Source organism: Chanos chanos, chromosome 1 (genome assembly GCF_902362185.1).
Source record: "Chanos chanos chromosome 1, fChaCha1.1, whole genome shotgun sequence".
Classification (NCBI taxonomy): Eukaryota; Metazoa; Chordata; class Actinopteri; order Gonorynchiformes; family Chanidae; genus Chanos; species Chanos chanos.
In genome coordinates this window covers 9,833,141-9,854,928 of record NC_044495.1, presented here as the reverse complement: position 1 = coordinate 9,854,928, position 21,788 = coordinate 9,833,141, and the positions used below count along the sequence as shown (strand labels likewise).

Sequence of the window (21,788 nt, the reverse complement as noted above, 5' to 3'; positions counted from 1 at the left end):
GCCAAGTATGCGCGGTGAACTAGCCTCTCGGTGAAATCAAGTGCGTCCACAGATAAATCGCACAAACAGGAGTTTTGCAGCGTTTCTGGCAACCCTTATTCTGACGGACGTTGTATTTAAGCCATGTGACGGTCAACCCCATCCGAGGGGTGCATTTAGTGATGATCGCTGCGGCGCACAGGCTAAACCGAAATGATTTAATTAAATGTCTCCTCGTTTTCTCAGCTTATTTGCAGTCCAATGCGACATTCTATGTACAGGAAGTGGTGGGTCAGAAATTATATTCGCTCTACATAGTACACAAGTCTAGATTATGAGGTCCATCCGGTGAAACACAGCCTTTTCAGCAATCGATTAATTTTTAAAATTTGAAAAGCAGCTATTTAGGACAAGAGAAAAAACAAACGGTATTAATATTAGTTTTACTGATGACTTACCCTAGATCACAATAAAAAAAAAGTAATGTGTATGTTGAACTCTCACTTTTATTTTATCATTGTTCCGTTATGCAATAGAAAGGGCAATTAAGGAAATGCTAACCTCATCTCAACAATGTATAATAAACATACATTCATGCCTGCTCTCCAGTCTCCTTTTTATGTAGGATCTATATAAAGCGACAAAGTGGGCTGTGGTGAGAGTTGTACACTTTGCATGTTCATGTAGAATATTGTCCATCCTCAAGACATGCAGTGCCCAACAGCCCTTGGTGGAAGACCTCTTTGGACAAAACTCGGGTAGGCAAACATGCCCCTGGGGAGCTACACTCCAGCCCTTTTCCACAGCATCTTCAGTTTAACAAATCAAAGATTCAGAGTGCCTACAAATCTTGCATTGCTGAAAAGGGTGTGTTTGTTTAGGGCTTAGGTAAAAGCCCCCATACCCTTAGGTCATTAAGGACACGGTTCAAAATACGGGGCTGGGGGGGGGGGGTCTGGCCCTCCAGTTAAGACTTGGACCCCCCCCCCCCCCCCCCCCCCCCCTCCAAAAGAGGTAAAAACAACAGTTAGGTGGGATCGAAACATTTATATATCCTATGCTATATAGCTCTGGAGAAAAAGTTGACACACCACCCCCCCACCCCCGGTCATTGAATAATTCACACTCTAATTCAGGAGGAGGCTTGCCTTCCCCTCATGTACAGTATCTCATCACGTCCTTTGCTGTTAACCTGTCTCCATAGTATGAGACAGTCCGATCAGGTCGATGTCTCCTGGAACATGTGAATCACGCTGTCGTATGCAGGCGGTGGGGTTTGTTTCGGAAGAAATCCTCTTAGACTGCCTTTTCCCAGCCAGAAGGACTCTGCTGGCACTGAATCAAAGGGATCCATTGCCATATTGACATTACTGGGTGAAGACCTTTTGTTTCCATCATCATTTTCATCGCTTTTCGTCTTATTGTTCTTATGCAGCGGGCGAAAAGTGGAAGCTTGGAAACTTGGGGTTCGGCCCAGTGGATCAGCAGGATCTATAGAGGTCTGTCTGTGAAGGTTTAAGACGGGACTTCCCAGGCTGTCACTGTTTCGGCTGAAGCCATTGCTTCTGTAGAGGCCTAAATTCAGGGAATTGTTTGAGTTCTTTGTTCTAGACGCTTGTTTTGAACGTCTGGTTATCCTTAGAGAGGCTCTCTGTCTGGACATCCATGTTAGGAGAATGAAGACCAAGATTCCAAGCAGAAGACCAACAAGAATTGATAAACAGAAGGCCAGAATCAGTTCCTCTGGAGAAAACAAATTAAAATTTTAAAATGTATTGTTCTATTGTAATAACTCTGGGACATTCATACATTCAAAAGACTTGTATGCAAATGGTCACTGAATAGTGTGTGCATAAACAGCAGTACTGAATTTTTCTTTTAAATCTTAAGCTAACATTTGGTGTTTATCAAAATAGACAGAAACATACATTTTTCTTTTACATTTTAAGATAACATTTGGTGTTTGTCAAAATAGACACACACACACACACACACACACACACATATTTTGGAACCTCCATTGATGACACTGACAACTCCATTGCAACAAATGTAAAGAACAACAACTTGACCCTAAACCTAAACATAACCCAAACTTTAACCCTAGCCCTAATCAAAAACACTTTCACACCCATTTTAATACCTTTTCTTTTTATTCAGAAAAAAAGCTTCTTTGTTTTGTTTTTTTTTTGCTAGTGGACACCATGATTTGACCCAAGTTTGATGAGGCAACCCACAGGAGAATGGCATGCTTTCAATAAAATGTCCAAGTTTGCAAAAACAAGAACACACACACACATACACAAACATGCACACCCGCACATGCATGCACACACACACACACTCAAAGACTTACCAAAATCATATGTCTTTAGTATCTCCAGGATGGCATTTGTCTCATTAACAGCCATAGCATATAAGCTCGACACAGAACGACAACCTACATACACAGACAGCGCTCTGGCTGTTAGAGAACCCTCTAAGTCTAAAAACTTTCTCAGGGAGATTGTACATTTTCTTTTGTTTTCCATTCAAAAACGGAAGCTTTGTCGTCATGCTTCCTGCCTCTTTACCTTTAAAATTAGAGTGTGTTTGGCTTATCTGTGTGGGACAGAAGTGCAGGAAAACTCCGCTCTTTCCTCTTGCATCACGTCCTTTGTTTTAAGCATTACAATACAATGGTTTACCGCTTCCATTTTGTGAAGAGGTGACCATATGTGTAAAAGATGTTTGATGCCTTCATTTCCCTTTGTATGGGTGAATAGTTACTTCAGTAGGAATTACAATTAAGTAAGCACACTTAACGGGACACAAAGTTTGGTGGAAATTCCAGGAAGAGACATAATCTCACTACATCCAAAATTTTCCATCTGGTGTGCTTGGTTTTTGATAGGGTTCCTTCAGAAAACAATGGGCTCTTGAAAGCTGCTGCTCTATCAACTGAACATCCTCCTCTGAGATTTCCCTCTGTTAATGTTTTCCCTAATGGCTCCTTAAGACGGTTAAATTCTGTGGCACTGACAGATACTTTTCACCGATGTGTACCATCATTATGCACCCTATTTACAAACGTATTTGGCCAGCTGATAAAACTCAGCACAGACAAAATCAGAGAGATTTGTTGTGGTCCGTATTATCTTCAGTTCACATAAAATCACGTTTATCTTAATGTGTGTGTGTGTCTGTGTCTGTGTGTCTGTATGTGTTTTTCCCACCACACTGACGCTGAGGTTAAACGTGGCAATACAAATGCAGAAAAGCGTCATTACTGGCCAATAATTACCATACCAACAATTACCAGCAGATGTCAGTATTGTATATGTTTAAAAAAAGGGGGAAAAAGAAAGGTCAACTTTCAGTTTATGGACTAGTTTCTGGCACATACTCAGTAGTTAAAATGAGCCTACATTTCTTGAATCATAGCTTTTGTTAGGTTAATTATGATCAACTGAGACTGAACATGACTTTTTTGTTAAAAAAAAAAAAAAGGAGAGAAAAAGTTTTGAATCCTTACTTCAGGGGAAGTAACTTTTAGTTTGCGCTAAGAAATGTGATTGATTTGTTTATTGTTTTTTTTTTTTTTCCTGCGGTTGCAACTTTTTCCATGAAAAAGGTATTCCTCTTGCAGAAACTGCAGAAAAGTATTTCTCTTGCAGAGACTGATACACCTTATTGGTTTATTTCTGTTCACGTGTGCAATACGGGACTTTCGGCCAGCAACATTGTTTGATCGTTTCCATAGGCAACAGTTGAAACAGATGGTCATGCACTGCACCACGCACGCTACAAAGGGATACAAGGCGATAAGACATTATCAGCGCATGAGAGAGTAAGTGTGAAAACAGTCGAATATTTTAAACATTATTTGGTAATGTCTGCAAAAGTCCCTATGTATCGAAGAGCCAGAAATGAGCTACTGCACGCAACTTCCGATGTTTTTTGCAAGACTTCTTGAATTGAACGTTCACGCGCTGTTCTGCTTTCACGATATTTATGTGACAGTTTTTATGTCACTTTGCGGCGATGAGAGACATTTGTGTATGCAGCAGCTCTCATGCTATTTCAGACTCTGTGGTTGGTACTTTTCTGTAACTTATCAGTTAGTTCCGTTTGTGCTCGTAATTGAATTGGAAATCAGATATCACTATAAGGTGTACGTGCAGATGTATATTCTCACGGACACAGAGGTGCAATATTGTGTGAAGCAAGATGCCAAAGCAGGCGTCAGCTTGTCTAATATTTTCATCACAATTATCTGAGAGTGATGTTAGCAAACTGGCATACTGTTGGAGTCCGTGGTGTTACCCACTACCTCTGAGATGTTTTCTCTAAATAACTGTGTGTAAATATTTTGTTTTGTCATCGGTTCTTACTTCATATTGACAACACAGACACTAAGTCACACTGGGTTGTATTTGCTTTTTTGTTTTATATTTTTTAGGTGTTAAAGACATATTCATACTTTTATGTTTTTCATTTTAGGGCCATATCAGGAATAAGGTTTGCTATTGGCCACAAGACTAAATGCAACCTGCTCTCTCATTGGATCGTCTACAGCATCTGCAAATCTAGTTCCTGGAGTCTGCCTGTGATAGAGAACGAGAGAGAGAGAGAGAGCTGCAGGAGGGGCGTGTAGGGATGCCCTCCTAAGAAAGTGTTGCAGCGTCTGCTCAACTGACTGAATGAGTGAGACAGTGTGTTAGCGTTGTGTGGTAGATCCCGGATACTCATACATCCAGAGAGTTACCATGGCTTCACCAAGATCCTTTGGGCACTCCCCCAAGGACATTATGAATGTGATGCAAAGATTGCAAGGTAAGTGATATTCTCATACTGTCCTATATCTCTCATAGCTCCCCCCGTTTCAGTGTGTCAGTGAGAGATTTTGCTGAATCAGTGGCTTTCAGCCGGGAGTTTTGGCAGAGACTTCTTGTTGCTCGGGCAGGATAGAGATGTTTTCTGCTGTCTCCTGCTAAAACAAAGATACAAAGAATACGAATCAATGACAGTAATATGGCCACAGTTTTGTCACCTGTCTAAGAATCCGTGTATCTGTAAATGCAGCAGTAACATCAATATATAACATCCATATCGCAGCTATACCAATGTTATATGTAAAAACAAAGAAACAAACAAAGAAACAAACTGAGTGTCAGGGGAGTCACTTTAGAGAATGTGTAGCTTTAAAGTGATGAGAGTTCATGTGTTCTGACTGACTGGGAGCTGACTGTCTATGCTGCAGTGCCACGGGGCATGCCAGATTTCTCTTCAATGGCAACAATCGGTTCTCCTCTCCTCTGACATTCCTTCAGACGAGAAAGGTGTTAGGAAGTATTTCTGTTCTTCCTTTTTTTAGCACTCTTTATTTGTGGATGGTATCCTGTTTTTTTGGGGGGGGGTTTTGTCAGCCAAGTTAATGGAAGATTCGATTAAATAAATTAGACATAGATCACAAGCACCAGTGGTCATCAGGCAACAGAGAACAGTATTGTTTAACTGGCCTAGATAAGTCTTCCCTCTAAAAGAACATTTCATTTAATTTCATACTGTCTTGACAGGGCAATACAAAATGAGAGATTTGTTGAAAACCATTTACTGCATTAACTTCCTGCCTGAACAGTAAAGTCACATGTTCAGTTTTGAGCACCTGTCTATATTTTATGAAACACTTTGTATTATTTAGTCTTGTCTTATTTGAGATGTTTCCTGAAAGGAAGTGTCTAAGATAACAGTGCTATTGGTCCTTTTGTTTGCTCAGATAAAGTGTCGGTTGAAAACCAAGCATAACTTCACCTCACTGTCTCAAGCTTTCACTAATTATGACCTTTAAGTATAAACATCAATTATGAGTTCTGCAGATGCACCTTTTGAACTCTATCTTCCTACTCATGTGTTTGAGTGGTTTCTTGATTGACAGAATTTTGGAATTGTTGACATTCTTATGACTTGTTTAAATTATCTATGAAAATGGATTTTCCAAACTATTGATTGTAGAGCATGGCAATAGTAATGTGGAAAAGTTCATTAGGACGTAGATGGCTATGTTTTGGCTAAACTTTTCCAGTCACCGACGTTTTTAACCTTTTCAGGATGGAAAAGAAAAGTACAAATCCATGTGCCGTGCGTGATTAATGTTACTTTGAATATGCTTCCCTTCTCGCAAATAACCGCTGTTATGAATATTCAATTAGGAAGTCATAACAATGATTCTCGCGGTTTGACACATATTAGATTAAACCATGCACTCTTTGCCACTGGAGTCAGTGAGTGCCCAGGGACTCCATGATGACCGCGTTGTGTTTACAGAGACAGACAGAATCTGATCCCCCTCCTGTCCTTGGGAAGGGAATGAATCAATATTAGGAGTCCCTGCATGTGTTCCCCTTCTTTCAGAAGGACACTCCACGCCATTGCCACTGAGAGGTGGCTGCCCTGTGTCTCTGATCAGGTATTTAGGTCTGTGCCATCTTTGACTCATGCTGTTAACCCCAGCTCTCTACCTTCCTCCCTCAATTTCCATTGATCTGCTGCTACTTCAAAAGGCCCAGTCTCACTTTGAAATATGGCCGGATGCAAATAGGCAGGGAGAGCAATGGTAATAACCTCTGGCCTGGTCTAATACAGAGGGACTTTTGAGCGCTGCGGTGCCTCGTGACTAATTGTGAGCAGATGTTTCTCGGAACGCCTTCCAGTTAACTGAATAATGTTGCACTCAAAATTAACTTTGATAAGTCGCCAACTATGTTAACAAAAGAGTCAGTGATACAGTAAAGGTTAATTTTATTATTGTATGTGCAAATAGTAATCCAGAGTCAGACGTTCTGTGGTAATTTGTCTTTTGGCAATTTGTTTTGGTGGTTTATTTATGAGGAAGTTTATTAGAGGGTGTGTGTGTGTGTGTGTGTGTGTGTGTGTGTGTATGTGTTGGAGTGTTGGACATTTAATATATGCATAAAAACATGCTATTAAGGCATGTCTGGACATGCACAGACACACTTTATACTTCATGCAATATACTATTCTGTAGTACATGGAGAATACAGCCAATAACTATGATTTATCAAAGATTAGCCATGCTAACAACCAATTTATAAACCCTTTAACTAGAACTAATTTCCACTCAGACCTTATTAGGGAGGAATGAGGAAATTTACTCAGCATTGCTTTTAGTTTATTTACCATATTATTGGGATGCTTATTCCTTTACTCTCTGTTTTGATAAGACTGTGGTCAGAAGGCCTGTATGCCTATGAAGCAATTCATCTTCACTGCAGTGGCCCACTTCAATACATTGGTAAGAAAACCAACACTGTTAGTTATTTAAGAAAAGGGCGGTGAAATTATGTGGCTCAGGATGAATAGTGGGAAGTCCTAATGAGGTTCTCTTGTAGATGACAGAGGTGTTCTAAGTGTGGGTTAATGTGTGGCCTCTGTTGCCATGGACATGTCCACACACACTGCAGGCAAATGATAAAAGCTGAACTGAGAGTAATACTGCAGAAGAGAATTAACAGAGGAAGGAAGTGTGTGTGCGTGTGTGTGTTGCCAGCTTGTTTGTACCAAACCGCAAAAATTTCAGAATTAAGAGGAGTAGAAAACTTGAACCAGAACTTATTAAGGCAGGTTTAAAATAAAGTGCTAATCTCATTTTAAACAAGAAGGGTCACAGGCCAAACTAGACAGAGTGGAACTGTGCAATCTTTCTCTTTTATGTTTTTTTATGCCTTCTTTTTTTTAACACCTTCATAAAAAAAAAGCAGAAACATAGTCAAAACTATGATTGCATCAAGGAGGAAATTCATGCAACTGAAACAACCAGGTTTTGGATAAACTCTTGTCACTGTGTACAGCATCAGAAAAGTGGTTGCCATAGGAGCACTTTGATAAATAAAGGGGTGTTATGCGTTGTGAGGGATGGGCTGCGGTGTGTGTGTGTGTGAGTACACATCTCCGTTTCTCTACTTTCAGTATCAGTTGTCTCTTGTGGTTGCCTCAGAGCTGGTGGGTTGTCCTGTGTTTCTGTGACGTGGGATTCAGGGGGCACGACATGCAGCGTGTCTGCGGTAAAATAGCGTGCCATCTTTCTGCGGCCGCCTTTTCGTCAAATCTCACCAGCATGGGTTTTTTGCAGCATTCGCGAGTACCTAACTCGAGTGACTTCTGTTTAAGTTTCGGGTGATCAGAAGTATGCCCTCTGGAGGAATTTTTTTTCCCGCCATTTTTAAAAAGAAAAAGATCCAAGTAACGTACCGACGATGTCTATTTAAAGCTCAGTGAAATGTTTTAAGTGACCTGTTTGCATTTAAATTATATCAAACAAAGATAAGGTTTTGGAACAGTGGGGTTTTTTTTTTTGAGAATCTGTGTCATATCATTATTAAGGGACGTGACTCTCTGCATTGATTGCACTAATATATCTGTATTCATCGAAATGATTAACATACCCGTATTCATCCAAATGGGGTAAAGCTGTCAGTCAGAGAGACAAGGACTCAACACTTAGCTTAAATCTCTGTCAGTGTCAGAGGCAGCTGGCAGGAACTCTCGGACAAGAGTTCCCCATCTGATCTTATCTCCCACCGAGTGCCAGTACTGTTGTCTTACTCCGCCAATAGCAGAGATTCTCTCAATGTTCTTCTCTTTACTGAAACTCTAAAGACGTCACCATATTGTCATAATCACTCAAAACCTTTATGGTCACAAAAGCACGTCATATTAGAAACAGAAATCGCTGTCAGTTATAGTGGTAATGCGTGTGTTAAGTGTGTTAAATATATACATTAGGAGTTGTGTTTGATGTGCTTGGCTGAATGAATCGCTTAATGCAGTCTTGTATTTAACACTGCATTTCGTCATCATTCCAGTGTCGAGCAATAGATGGCGCTGTGTTTTCTGTACCTCTGTTTATTTGGGATTGTATGCTAACATTTCCTCGAATGGATTGGAAATTAATAGATTTTATCATTTGGGGATTTTATCATAAAGAGTTATTTTTCTCTGCCATGACAATGGTATCAGGAACTTACATGAAATGTATGACACAATGGCCTCCTTTAAATTCTCCTTAAAGCCTTATAGAGAGCTATGTGCTCATATTACCTCAAAAGTGTCATCTACCTCTGCTTAAGTATGAGTCACTCGTACAATTACAGATGCACAGCCAGAGAGCGAGGTTTCAGCACATATTTAGCTCTGATGCTTCGTGTTATTAATAGTGCAAGATTTCACTGTCTGTAAGAACGAGTAATGTACACTGACATAAACCGTATTATTAAGACGGACTCTAACAGTACAATAGAGGAGGCCAAGAACCAACTCATCAGTGCAAACCCCACAAAGTCCACGAAGAAGAACACCTATTTCAACTGATTATTTAATTGCAAGGTTCATTTGTTCCTGATGGGGGAAGTAGAGTTGTCTGTGGTTTATTAGTAGAAGGTGTCAGTTAAGTGTGCATGTATGGCATCGGAACCTCAGACTTAAATGTTTGATCAAAGTTCAGGACTGGACAGCTCCACTAGCTGACAAATTGACTATGTAATTGTTTGTGTATTTCAAGGAATTAGAGCCAAATATCATTTAAGTATTGCCTGTCAACATACTCGGTGTATTCTGGTGAGTTTTGTGGATGGTTGTAGTCTTGACCTAGTGGTTATAATATGAGGGGTTTCAATTTTAACACAACAGAAGAGATAATCTCAGATGAATTGAAGGATTTCTCTTATAAACAGAGGTAGTAACTGAAGTAATACAACCACACATGATTCCATGATTCAAAATTATTTTCTTCAAATATAACAAACACTGTCAGCTCTGCCATCTTTGATTCTCTTATTCAGTTTACAGTCCTGTTAGGTTTGAAGTCTCTTTGGAATAATGGTCCATGTTTCAGTGTAATTGTTTAAGCCCCTCTCTTTATTGTGAATCAGTTGGTCATATAGTCTGTACAGTAATCTGAAAGTATCATCAGATGAGTAGGTGAATATGGATTCTGTATCACAAGGTCAACGTTTTGAACCATTTCTCTTAAATGAATTACATTAGCTTGGATGACTGAGTCAAGAGTTGGGGATATTCCCAGTAATTCTCTACATGGTCCAAAACAAAAAGCTGATTGAATTACAAATACTTAGGCTATGCCACAAAGTGAACAAGGAAAGAAAATGGATTTTTTTCCCCCTCTAAATGGATTAGCATGGAGCCATCATGCTTTGTGAGAGCCACACAAGTGTTTTAAAGAGACACAAAACATGAAATGGTGCTAAATTCAATCAAACATGTTTAAGATGATTCTATGTGAATTTCTTAATAGCGGAAAGTAATTCTAGGCGTATCTGTTCCATCACCAAGGCAAAGTTGTACCAGCCATTGCAGACTACAGTTTTACTGATAATAAGGAACTGTCATGTGAGGCTGATGAGTAAAATAAGTGGCTTAATAGTCCAGTCAGGGTGAACCCAGATGCTTAGTTGAGCCTTTCTTTAGGAGCACTTGAGCAATGACACTGACAATAAGAGAGCAGGTGGCAGATGGGCCGCTCTGCCTTTGGCATAAATGATTAATAATTGGAAGTATAGAGTAGTGTTGTTGTAACACAGGATAGACTTTGGCTAATTCTGTTCTGGCTGACAGAAAATAATGATGTATGAATGCGCTTATAGGACACATTTTTTTGTCATTTCTGAAAATCATCCACATACCAAAAGTACCAAAGTGCATGATGTAATCAAAAAATGAAAATTGGATCTCAGAGGGGTTCAAATAATGCTCTTTTTTGTGTGTACAAATAGGCGCACTTGCACATACACACACACACACACACACACACACACACACAGAGCACTCTCCCTCTCTCTTTCAGGCACGCACGCACACTTGCACACACGCATGCAATCACACTGTGATTATTTCTTGCCCCTATAAATCCCCAGTGACTTATTACACAGCTCTTAGGCAGTAATGGAAGAAAAGCAAATCTGTTTATTTGCTAAGCCATTCCTACATCACAGTCCCCGCAGAGATTGTATTTGTGGCATGTCAGAGTGGGAGCTGTGTAGCACAAGAGCTGACCCCCACCCCCCCTGCATAAATCAGGATCATGCTGCCCAGCCTGCCTCGTGACATCACCTCAGCCTGCGTGCTGATTGGTCGAGCAGTGCCATAGATGGTTCCTTTGGATGCTGCTGGAAGGCTGAATAGCGGGGGCAGTGCACATCCACACGGCATGGCTCCTCTACACGGCAAACAACAGGAAGCGGCACCCATCATAAAAACGACCCTCCATTAGAGGCTTTTCCACTGCTGAGGAGCGTGCCTGTGTGCGTGTGTGTGTGTGTGCGCGCGTGTGTGCGCGTGTGTGTCTGTGTTTGTGCATGTGTGTGTGAGCGTGCGCGTGTTTGTGTGGAAGAGCGAGAGTAGGAAAAGAGGAGGGGTGGGCTCATCCTCCAGCTTTCCCGGCTACTCTGTGTTTTCACTGGGAAAATAGACTGCCAGCACTCTTTCACTTCCTGAAGGAAAAAAGGGACAGCTCATTTTTTTTTCCCCCCGTGGTCATCTTCTTCACACGTAGAGACACAGACATAAACACACGCACACATGAAGAGTAAAGAGGGAGAAAAGGAATGTGGAGCGTAGAATGGCTCACTTTAAGGATGTAGCGGTGAAAAAGACCACGTCTCTGAACCTGGTGACAGGATTCTTTCAGTATCTGCGTGGTAAGTGGGACAGCAATTTCTTCATCTCGTCCTCCGGCGGGATTTTTTTTTTGGTACCGGAGACAGTTCGGAGGAGGAGCAGGAGGAGGAGGAGGTTTAGCTGCGTGCTTGGTTTGGTCTGTAGCGTGCTGTATGTAGGTGAACCAGATGCATGAAGCGGATATGCACTGCCACAGTGCTGTGTCATATGCTTCGGTAGACGCTGCCTGCCAGCTGAGCGGCTCTCTCACAGAGAGTTAATAATCCCTGAGAGTCAGTGTGCTTCACTTGTGTGCGTCTGTGTGCGCAGGGGGGCAAGCGCCGCTTTCTGCTGCACGTGAGCGATGATGAAGTATAGCAAGTGCGCATGTTGGATGAAAAAATGGCCTCAGCGTGCCTAGGGTCTGCCGGCATATGTTGCGTTATGCGTGCTCTGTCATAGGTTTCAAAGAATGTCTTGGTTTTCTAGGACATTGCACTGGAATTATGCATGCAGAAAAATAAATGAATACACTCTGAGAACTCTGTCCAAGCTGATGTTGCTTAAATGAATTTGGTAGATGTTTTTTTGCGGGTGACCTGAATGGCCTTCCATGTCATTATACACCGCGCAGCGTTTGCTAATCGTGTCTGTGAACCTGTCATCGGCTCCCTCTGTGTCGACCAGACATTTTTAATCTCCGAGTGCTTTTAATGTGCAAATATTTGTGGCACGTGTTGTTAACTAATCAGTAAGCAACTGGAAACATGAGATGTGTGTCTCTGTGATAGATTTTATAAGGTAACTGGTAGTTTTGTCAGGGCATGTGTGATTATAAAGCCAATGGAACAGTATTTCTGATCAAGTGTCAATATTTTCACTTGTGCCACCTCTGGAATTGCAGGCCTGCAGTGCTGGTGAATACTATTCTCCTTCTCTCTCTCTCTCTCTTTCTCTCTCTCTCTCTCTCCCTCTGCTCTTATTAACACATTTACCGCAAGTGTCATAAAGGTCACTAGATTGCTGAGACAGAAATGATATGAATACGAATATGAACACTTTTTAAAATGAGATATACGTGAAATAATGAAACTAAAATCTTGAAGGGTCATGTTGTGTGGTGAAACGGAAGGTACAGGGAATATTAAAATAGAGCACGTATTTCCTAGATATCCAAGTAGTTTGTTAAGAAATTAAATCAAAATAAGTTAAACTATTAACCTGTTTTTCTGACCTGACTCTTCTATTGATACACGAATGTATGTCTTTCTTTTTCAGATGAACAGGAACTGGTCCAGAAAAGAACTTTCACAAAGTGGATCAATTCACACCTGGCTAAGGTAAGACTAGGTGACATGTCCACAGTTTCGTTCTATGTCTTCTCATTAAAAAGATGTGTATTTATTTGAAATCAGAGAAAAAAAAGATTACAGTGCAATTTAGGGGTAGCTATTCATTTTTGTCTTTCGTCTGGACCACGTTTGTTGCATAAGGTTTTAGAGGTTAACTTCGTCAAATGAAAGCCTATGATAAAACCTGACCCCAGAAAGAAGCATAAGTGACATGTTTCTCATCCATGCCATCTCATAAAATCTCTCTTTATCCAGTCTAGATTGGGTTGTTATGCTTGTCCACATTGTGATTGAGATCACAATTTTTTTCTAACATTTGAAGTCAAATAATGAGATGAAACAGTAATCACCACTGCTTCACCCTAAATCTCTGATGAGAAATTGATCCAGTCGTGGTTGTTACTGTGCATGCTGTGGTTTGATGTGGTTTACTCTCTGTAAGTTCGTGGTGAACTTGCTCTTCCGTGAGCCTTTTGAAACAAGTGCTGGCATTTGTGTGTCCGTGACCTGTGAAGTGTGGACAGAGAATGGTCATTCAGATTAGTTCACGATTATCTGCGTAATTTAATAGAAGACAAACAGTTAAATGTCATATTTAATGTGCCATTGAAATCAAATGTCAAGAGACTCATTTGCTAATCACGATAATGGTCTTCAATAGGGTTTGTTTGTATGTGTGTGTGTGTGTGTGTATGTGTGTGTGTTTAAATGAATACTGTATTGTGCTGCCCACCCACTACATTGTTTCGAGTGGTCAGTTACAAACTTGCATGGACTGGACGTCTAGGTTAGCTGAGTTTGTGTTTGTTTTCCTTTGGGCTGAGCAGAATATTTTTTTCTGAAATTCCATCAAGGCGATTACTAGCGCTTATAAGGAAAACAAAGTCAGTCAAATATGTGGACAGTGTGCAGTAGTAACACCTTCCACAACAGTTCCTGTTTGCCTCTCACACTCCGCCTCTGTCATATCAAACTGTCACATGGTCCCCAGGGCGGAGAGAGCCAAACACCCTGTTGACACAGAGCGCAGGATAGTGTATGGCTAACTTGCAGAGTGTATTGTTTGCAGAAACAAGATGCACCTGGACTGCCCAGATAAATGTTTCTGACAAGCTGACAAGTCATAAGCTCTCTGTGGAATGCCTGTCATTCTGTATGAGTTCACTGGTGCTTTGTAGAAAAATATTACCCTCAACGATTTTGTGTTGGTATATTATGTATGAGAGGGAGCGTTAGTGTGTGCGCGTGCGTGTGTGTGTGTGTGTATGTGTGTGTGTGTTTTGGAAACTGCAGTTCTGTACAGATGGAGACTATGAGGGAAAGGAACAGTTCTCAGCGGGCAGTGCTCTACTCCCAGGGCCTTTGACGTACGTGTCCAGTACTCCGAGATGACACAAGACCCAATGAAAAAAAAGCAGCCCTCATCATAAGAAAGTGCATTTTAACTAGAGCATACGTGTTTGAAATACATGCTTACTATGTCCTCTGACTGGGTATTTCAGGACACGCATAAATAGAATGACCTAATTATGTAGTTTGCTTGGCTCAATGGCTTTTATGGCTCCTTATTGTACTTGGTGAGTTGCTTTGGTGACGAAGCACTTTGGTGCAGACAGAGGGAGGATAATCTGACACAAATGGCAGGATTAAGTATTCCAGTGAGCACAGATTGAACTGAGAAGGCTCTTTGTTTAGGGGGATCTGGCCGACAGCAGTTCAAAGCATGGTCGGCAAAAGTTTGAAAGGATCCAAGTCTCGCAGGCTGCTCGAAAGAGGCACTGCAGTGAGCTATTACTTATGCTGCTCACTTACTGAGTTCCACTTACTGACTGGAAGAGTATGTTGATTTAATGGGATGCTTCTGATCGCTCCGCATCAGCTGTACCTGCTATGTTTGTGTTATTCCCTCCCTGTCTCTCTTTCTTTTTTTTGCCCTTGTTCCCGCAATGTCTGTCTCTCCTTTTTCACTCTTTCTCAATGGCTTTGTCTCATTGTCATTTTAATTGTGTCGAGCGGCGCCCTTGCGGAATGGAACCATCTTTGGTGTGGATTCGCTCGATTTTATTGTTATTGAGAATAGAGTTACAGAAAGCCCGACAGAAATGGGGGGGGGGGGGGGGGGGGGGGGGGGGGGGAGTGGTATTTCGTGATGGAAAGTTCTGACTCTTTTAGTTTTGGGCTCTAACTCAGCAGTTAGGATTTCCCATTGTTTCCATTTCCCCTTAACTTTCAAGTCATGTTTCCTTTGGTTTGGAACGAAGGACCGGCTTCTCATGTGACACCCGTTTTTTTTTGTTTTGTTTTCCATAGTTCTATAAATATGTATTTAATCATTCAGAAGTCCAGAGGTCACATCAAAAGGTTGATGTAAGTTTGAGAAGAGAAGGGAGCAAAAGGGATATCAAGTGTTTTTGCAAATTATGCCGAGTGAAATGATGAAAATTAACTGCCAAAAATCACACCAACCGAACTGCGCCAAAGCGATAAGAAAGCAGTTATACTTGGCACTGTGCATATGCTACACTGAGGTCTGTCCTGTTCTCTCTCAGTATTAGTGTGAAATGAACAGCTCTGTGTGCCATGACACAGCAGGTTTCCTTCAAAAAGAAAAAAAACAAAACAAAAAAACAGAACCTCTGTTGCTCTTGTTGGCTCCACACTGTGACTATGAAAAATTCATTTGAAGCGCCCCTATATAAAGAAATGGCTATTTTCTCTCTGTTGCTCAGCCCACGGGGCAGTGCAGGATATGCGTTGCATGCATTTCAAGATTCTCTGTATCCTCAGAGGTTTTTATCCATTCAGTTCTACCAGTTAGTTACAGGCCAAACTGCAACATGCTCTCAGAAGGCATTGGTCCCATTTTGTATGAAGTTAAACGTGTGTGTTTAACTAACCGCATGTTTAATGTTTGTCTTTATTAATGTTATTTACATTGCAGTTCAATTATAGGTAGCTATAACCTGTTTATCAATAATTATTTTATAACATTACAGGTGCCAAAATGATAATGATTGTCTTTTAATCAAAATGAATGACACTGTGTGTTTGGAATTCACTACACAGATGTAATAATTACATAGTTTTGTTCAGTGACCACTGAGTCGGTGGATAATCCTCCTCAGTTTTGTTTTGAATAACAGAGCCCCAGGTGTTGGTATACTGCCAACCATATAGGGATCACAGCTTTCCTGCTGCCGGTGTGCTTTGCTCATTTCAGCCCAGGACAGCCCAACTGTATTGTCATATATGAACAAATGAGCTGTTCAGGTGTCTTTCTGCTGTTCCGATGTCTGTAACACTCTTTGTACTTTCAGAGGAATTCCTGGATTTTATGTAAGATTGTATTTGCTTAATAGGTTGCAGTAGCTGTTGAAATTGATTTTATTTGTTCAATATTGACTGTTTGAGCGTATTTGTTTTATTACATTAATGTGGTTTTCAGTGAAATAGTTTTCAAGTAAGAGTTATGTAACGTTATATTATGTGATACTATGTGATATTTGACTTGACTGACTAGATTTTTAAATTTTCCTTTTCTCAGCACAAGCCTCCTTTTGAGGTCAACGACCTTTTTGAGGACATCAAAGATGGGGTGAAATTGCTGGCCTTGCTGGAGGTGCTGTCTGGACAGAGATTAGTAAGTGTTACAGTGATAAATTGTCCCATTTCCTGTCACCACATCCACAGATTATCCTTTTAGATTATGTCCTCAAAATTGAGTACAGAATTTAGGAGAATTTATGCTGGATGTAGTGACTTTAGAGTGTTGACTTTAGAATGTTTTGAATTCTCTTCGTCCATTTTTTTTTCACTGCGCTAACGCCCATCTCGCTCTCCCCCAGCCATGCGAGCAGGGCCGCCAGCTAAAACGAATCCACTGGGTGTCTAACATCGGCACTGCGCTCAAGTTCCTGGAGGGAAGGAGGGTAAGCAGTCCTGGTCTCCTGAGACCCGCATCTCTCAGAGTGCCCACTGTTTCCTTCACGTAGCTGTGACCACGTAACTTAGCCAAAGGGGCAATGAGGGGTCAAAATGCAAATGTTTCATAGAGTTTATCCAATCGCTGCTCCCGCGAGGTCCTCTGTGGCCCTGTAGCTAACTCTGACCTCTTTCTTGCCATGCTTCATCTCAGTCTGTATACAGAGGATCTCCGGTTAGTAATGACTCTGCGACTGACTGCACAGTTGACTTGTTTTGTACACGTATCGGTTTTTATACATGCTGTACATGGCAAGCAGTCTTTTGCATTGATAAAAATTTTTGTTTGTAATTGTTTTGCTGTTGGCTGATCTACTGCAATTTTCGTTATTCAGACGTACAAGTATTTGCAACAACCCTTTAAAACATTTCAGTCAATCCAAGGGAATGTTTTATCTCACCTTCCATTCGTGTAATTACACTTGCTTTAGCATCCCACTTAATTCTGTTCTCAGTGGAAAACAAAATATTTGGCTCACCGATCAAGAACATTTTCTTACTCTCTTAACAAAATAATTGCTTTAAGCTTGTGGGATCCTCAGTTATATCTGTAATCATTCCATTTTATGGCGTGATTTATTTTGAGAATACACACAGTTGCCTTGTTGGATGGCAGCTTGGGATTTGGACACTTTTGAGAAAAAGAGATTAGAGTTTTACAAACATTTCTGTCTTGCTTAAGCATTGCTCTATCTGCTTGGCTTGCTTTTTCGACACTCTTGAATTAACTCCACTCAACTTCGCTGCTCAGACTTGTGTTTTGAATGCTTTGAAACTGAGAAGCCAACCCCCCCCCCCCCCCCACCCCCCCCAAAAAAAACAAACAAAAATAAAAACAAGAAAGGTCGTACATGCATGGTACATATCATGGATTCATGGTCAGCCTCTTTTCCGTCTGTCTTTCAGATCAAGTTAGTCAACATAAATGCCACAGACATTGCTGATGGAAGGCCATCCATTGTCTTGGGCCTGATATGGACCATCATCCTCTATTTTCAGGTAACGTGGGCGAAAGCACAAATACTGCGTTGAGATTTTGTGGATATCTTTTCAGTGCGGTCGTTAGCTGTATCATTAATAACTTTTGCAGATTGAGGAGTTGACCAGTAACCTGCCAGCTCTCCAAGCCTTGTCCAGCAGTACATCGTCAGTGGAGAGCATGGCCAGTTCAGAAACTGGCAGCCCGCCCATGAAAAGGAAGGTTGTCACCAAATTCCAGGGCAGTGCCAAAAAGGCGCTACTCAGATGGGTCCAGTGCACAGCAGCCAAGTATGACGTCTTTCACACACGGCTTTAATGGTGCTATTAAATGCAGAGACATTGTGTTGTATGAATGGGAATATCTGAAGTTCACCTAATGTTCTCATTTTAAATGAGTCCTGCTCAGTGCTTTCTTTGTGTCTGTCCTTAAACTAACGGTCGGATCAAACTAATTATGTCCAGCTCTTCTGTTTTTAATATTTACCAGCACAGCGACTCTGAGTAACAGATTTGAAAACCGATGATCTGAAATCAATAAATGTGTTTTTCTTCTTTGAGGCGCCTCGGTATTGAAGTGAAGGACTTTGGTCCCAGTTGGCGCAATGGCGTGGCGTTCCATTCGGTCATACACGCCATCCGGCCTGACCTGGTGGACATAGAGCGTGTGAGAAGGAGAAGTAACAGGGAGAACCTAGAGGAGGCGTTCTCTCTGGCAGAGAATGAACTGGGCATCCCTCGTTTACTGGATCCTGAAGGTTCATGTGCTTCCTATCTCTCTCATTATCTCGTTTAATGCTCATTTAAACTTCTTTAAACAATTCTTGAACAGTGCATTCACATTTCACCGCATAGGTTGAATTTTCTAGTATTGTGTTTATGAGACCGGTGGTTTTTAGGGTATAGCCTGTTGTGCTTTTCATATACAGCTCCTGTGTTTTGAAGATGCAATGCAAAGATAGCGCTCATTTATGCTTGAAGTCGGAGTCCTTAGACCTCATTAGTCGGAGAGGTTTTTTTTCTCTCTCTCTCTCTCTCTCTCTATGTGGGTCTTGTTGCTATACGAGCAAGACATGAATGAAGATCAGATATGAGTTGACATTACACAAATACAGACTCCATCAGTGACCCTGAGGCGATGCTAAATTTAGCCTTGTTTGTGGACCAGGTTCTTAATGTGGTTGTATTTATGTGTAAAAAAAAAAGGTAAAAATAGGGTATGTATTATATGTATTTGACTCCAGTTGTACACATGTGACTTCGGGTTATGTTTTTATAATCATAAATCAGGTAGCACGGCTTCAATTAGATTTGTTTGTTTATGTGTTCTGGTGGGAGAGATAAGCAGTATACTCCTGCTTGTATGGTTTCTTTCTGGGTCTCTGGGCAGATGTGGACGTGGATAAGCCAGATGAAAAGTCCATCATGACATACGTGGCTCAGTTCCTCAAGCACTATCCAGACCCCCAGCATTCTGAGACAGATGGACAGCAAGAGGAGGTACCCAGGTCTTCTCTCCTCCTTACTGAAAGGAACCAAATGTCACACACTAGCTAAAAATATGCCACTGCTTGCCCTGCTGTCTGCCTTTCTGTTGCGACAATGTCCATGTAATGCTTGCAAAACCAGTCACGGCTAACCCACTTAGCGATCAGCACAGTGTACGTAACCTGTGATACGGAAGAATTCATCCGAAGAGATCGACCCATCATCACTTTAACCCCCGCCTCCCGTCATGCCTCTCTTCACATGCTCATACGGTCTCTCTGTCTGTGTCACCTGTTTTGTGCGTGTATAGCCACGTCTTCGTACCATTCCAACTTTCGCCCTTTCTATCCCAACCCTGCAGGTAAGGGCTGGTTGTCTTCACACTTGCATGTGCCATGGTCTGCTGTGAATTCTCTGTCTTTTCTCCCTCACTTTTCTCGATCCCTTTTGCTTCTCTTTCTCTGCTAACGTCTTGGTTGTGTTGTGTTTGCATCTTTCTGTGTGCCTTGCTCTCCCGGACAGTATGATCCACAAGATATTGAACTAATGCTTGAGGTATGTGGTATTAAATAGCTAGCATTAGATTTATGTGGATTTTTTATCAGCTACTAAACAAATATACTTAACTGTGTTATGAGAAGTGCTTTTTTTAACGTTTAATGTTTTTGTTAGTGGTAAGAATTTATGGCATGATAAAAGCACGGGTCTTTTTGAGGAAAGTTTTCCTTATCTTTAATAATAATTTAATGACAGTGGGGGTTTTTTTATGTGTTCAGTCCTTTTACTGTGTTTGACATTGAAACGGCATGTAGTGTGAGTTTGATTAGACTGAGGTACTATGTGTTTGTCACATATAGATGCGCTGTATTGTGGTGAGCTTTGGAGGATAAAACAATGTGTTACTTTGTTACCTGTTCACAGAGGGAAGAGCGCAAGGTACTAAGGGAGCTGAAAGTTTGGCTGGACCAACTAGAGAGAGATATTCTCCGTGCCCAGGGAGCAGAGGGCAGCCTGACGGACAAGTACCAGGTGATAGGACCATATGATGTGGCTATCCATACTTTACCATAGCTTTGGCCATATGTTTTTGAAACAGTTCTCAGAATTATTAGTGTGCAGAGAGCTCCAGCGCCATTGTTCTCCCTGTGTTCCAGTCTTTTAAGAGCTTTCGTGTGCAATACGAGATGAGGAAGAAGCAGACGGACTCTCTGCTTCAGCCGGTGAATAAGGACGGCAAGTTGTCTGTGGACCAGGCGCCGGTGAAGCAGGCTTGGGAACGCGTGTCGGTCAGGGTGAGTGTCTCACAGCACATGTTCCCGGTAACAGTCATTCCTCTTCTTCTGAAGCACGTCTATTCATTCTGAACCGGAGTCGGATACATTAATTGTCAAACCTCGGGATGGAACTTTTGAGTCTCTTTCTTAATATCTCCCCTGCAGGTTAATTCTAATTGTCTTCTTTATTTTGAAAAAAAAAAACGCCAAACCCTGCAGTTTAGAGGCTGCTAATGTTGACTGAGTCTATTTGTGTTGCCTGGCGTGTCCCAGAGCTGTTTTTGTGTTAATGAGTGAGGCAGCACTGCTCTTGCTATTGTTGGCTCTGATGAAGTATGAAGTGGAGCGTTTACCATTCATTTGGAGTTCATGAATGGGGGAAAGAGGACAGAGGGACAGAGAGGGTTTTGTCTAGAAAAACACAGAGTGTTCCTCTGAACATCTCTGCTCGACAGTGCCGCACTGCACTGCTCTGTGGAGTGTGAAGCCTGGCAGCCGAAGGAACGATTGAGAGTGTTCGACTCAGGGCTGCTGATTTATCATCTTGCATGATTTTTAATCAGCTCCTGGACTGGCATATCCATCTGGATAAGTCTCTGCCTGGACCGTTGGGAGTGATTGGCGCTTGGCTGCATCGGGCGGAGCTGGCGCTAAGAGAAGATATTCCCATCCAACAGGCCCACGAAGAGACGGCCAATGTCATCCACAGAAAACTTGAACAGCACAGGGTATGCACTGATGAAATGTATAGTAGCTCCAGCCACATTGTCCACCTCTGCACTGTTCTCTCTAATAGACATATTATTTTCTAAATATATATCTGTATGTATCTCCACAGGAGGTACTAAAGAATTTGGAAGGACACAAACAGACATTTCAACAGATCCACAGGGATAGGTCAGTCAACGGGGTTCCTGTTCCCCCTGAGCAGCTCCAAGACATGGCAGAAAGGTCAGCCACACTGGACCACATTTTTCCTTAACCTTTCTGAGAAAGCATGGTTTTAACATGAAATTGCAGGGGTTTTAAATGGATGCAATTTTATGCTCTCTTTCTTTCTCTC

General features: G+C 41.6%; 2 protein-coding genes across 2 annotated transcripts in view; one reads left to right on the top strand and one right to left on the bottom strand.

The window, feature by feature from the left end:
* Positions 1-1,104: 1,104 nt before the first annotated feature.
* myct1b (myc target 1b) lies at positions 1,105-2,461 on the bottom strand. Its single transcript, XM_030769216.1, has 2 exons — positions 2,336-2,461; positions 1,105-1,722 (listed from the first exon to the last, which is right to left on the bottom strand). Exons 1-2 carry the CDS (start codon positions 2,388-2,390, stop codon positions 1,199-1,201), a joined length of 579 nt encoding a protein of 192 aa, XP_030625076.1. The 5' UTR covers positions 2,391-2,461; the 3' UTR covers positions 1,105-1,198.
* A 9,153-nt stretch (positions 2,462-11,614) lies between these two features.
* Positions 11,615-21,788, top strand: part of syne1b (spectrin repeat containing, nuclear envelope 1b) — a 72,988-nt gene continuing 62,814 nt past the window's right edge. The window contains exons 1-13 of the mRNA XM_030769204.1: positions 11,615-11,693; positions 12,931-12,992; positions 16,549-16,644; positions 16,850-16,933; positions 17,892-17,984; positions 18,076-18,254; positions 18,525-18,721; positions 19,354-19,463; positions 19,974-20,006; positions 20,373-20,480; positions 20,606-20,743; positions 21,289-21,453; positions 21,564-21,676. Of these exons, the coding sequence (XP_030625064.1) occupies positions 11,615-11,693; positions 12,931-12,992; positions 16,549-16,644; positions 16,850-16,933; positions 17,892-17,984; positions 18,076-18,254; positions 18,525-18,721; positions 19,354-19,463; positions 19,974-20,006; positions 20,373-20,480; positions 20,606-20,743; positions 21,289-21,453; positions 21,564-21,676 (1,457 nt within the window). The remainder of the gene's footprint in view (positions 11,694-12,930; positions 12,993-16,548; positions 16,645-16,849; positions 16,934-17,891; positions 17,985-18,075; positions 18,255-18,524; positions 18,722-19,353; positions 19,464-19,973; positions 20,007-20,372; positions 20,481-20,605; positions 20,744-21,288; positions 21,454-21,563; positions 21,677-21,788) is intronic.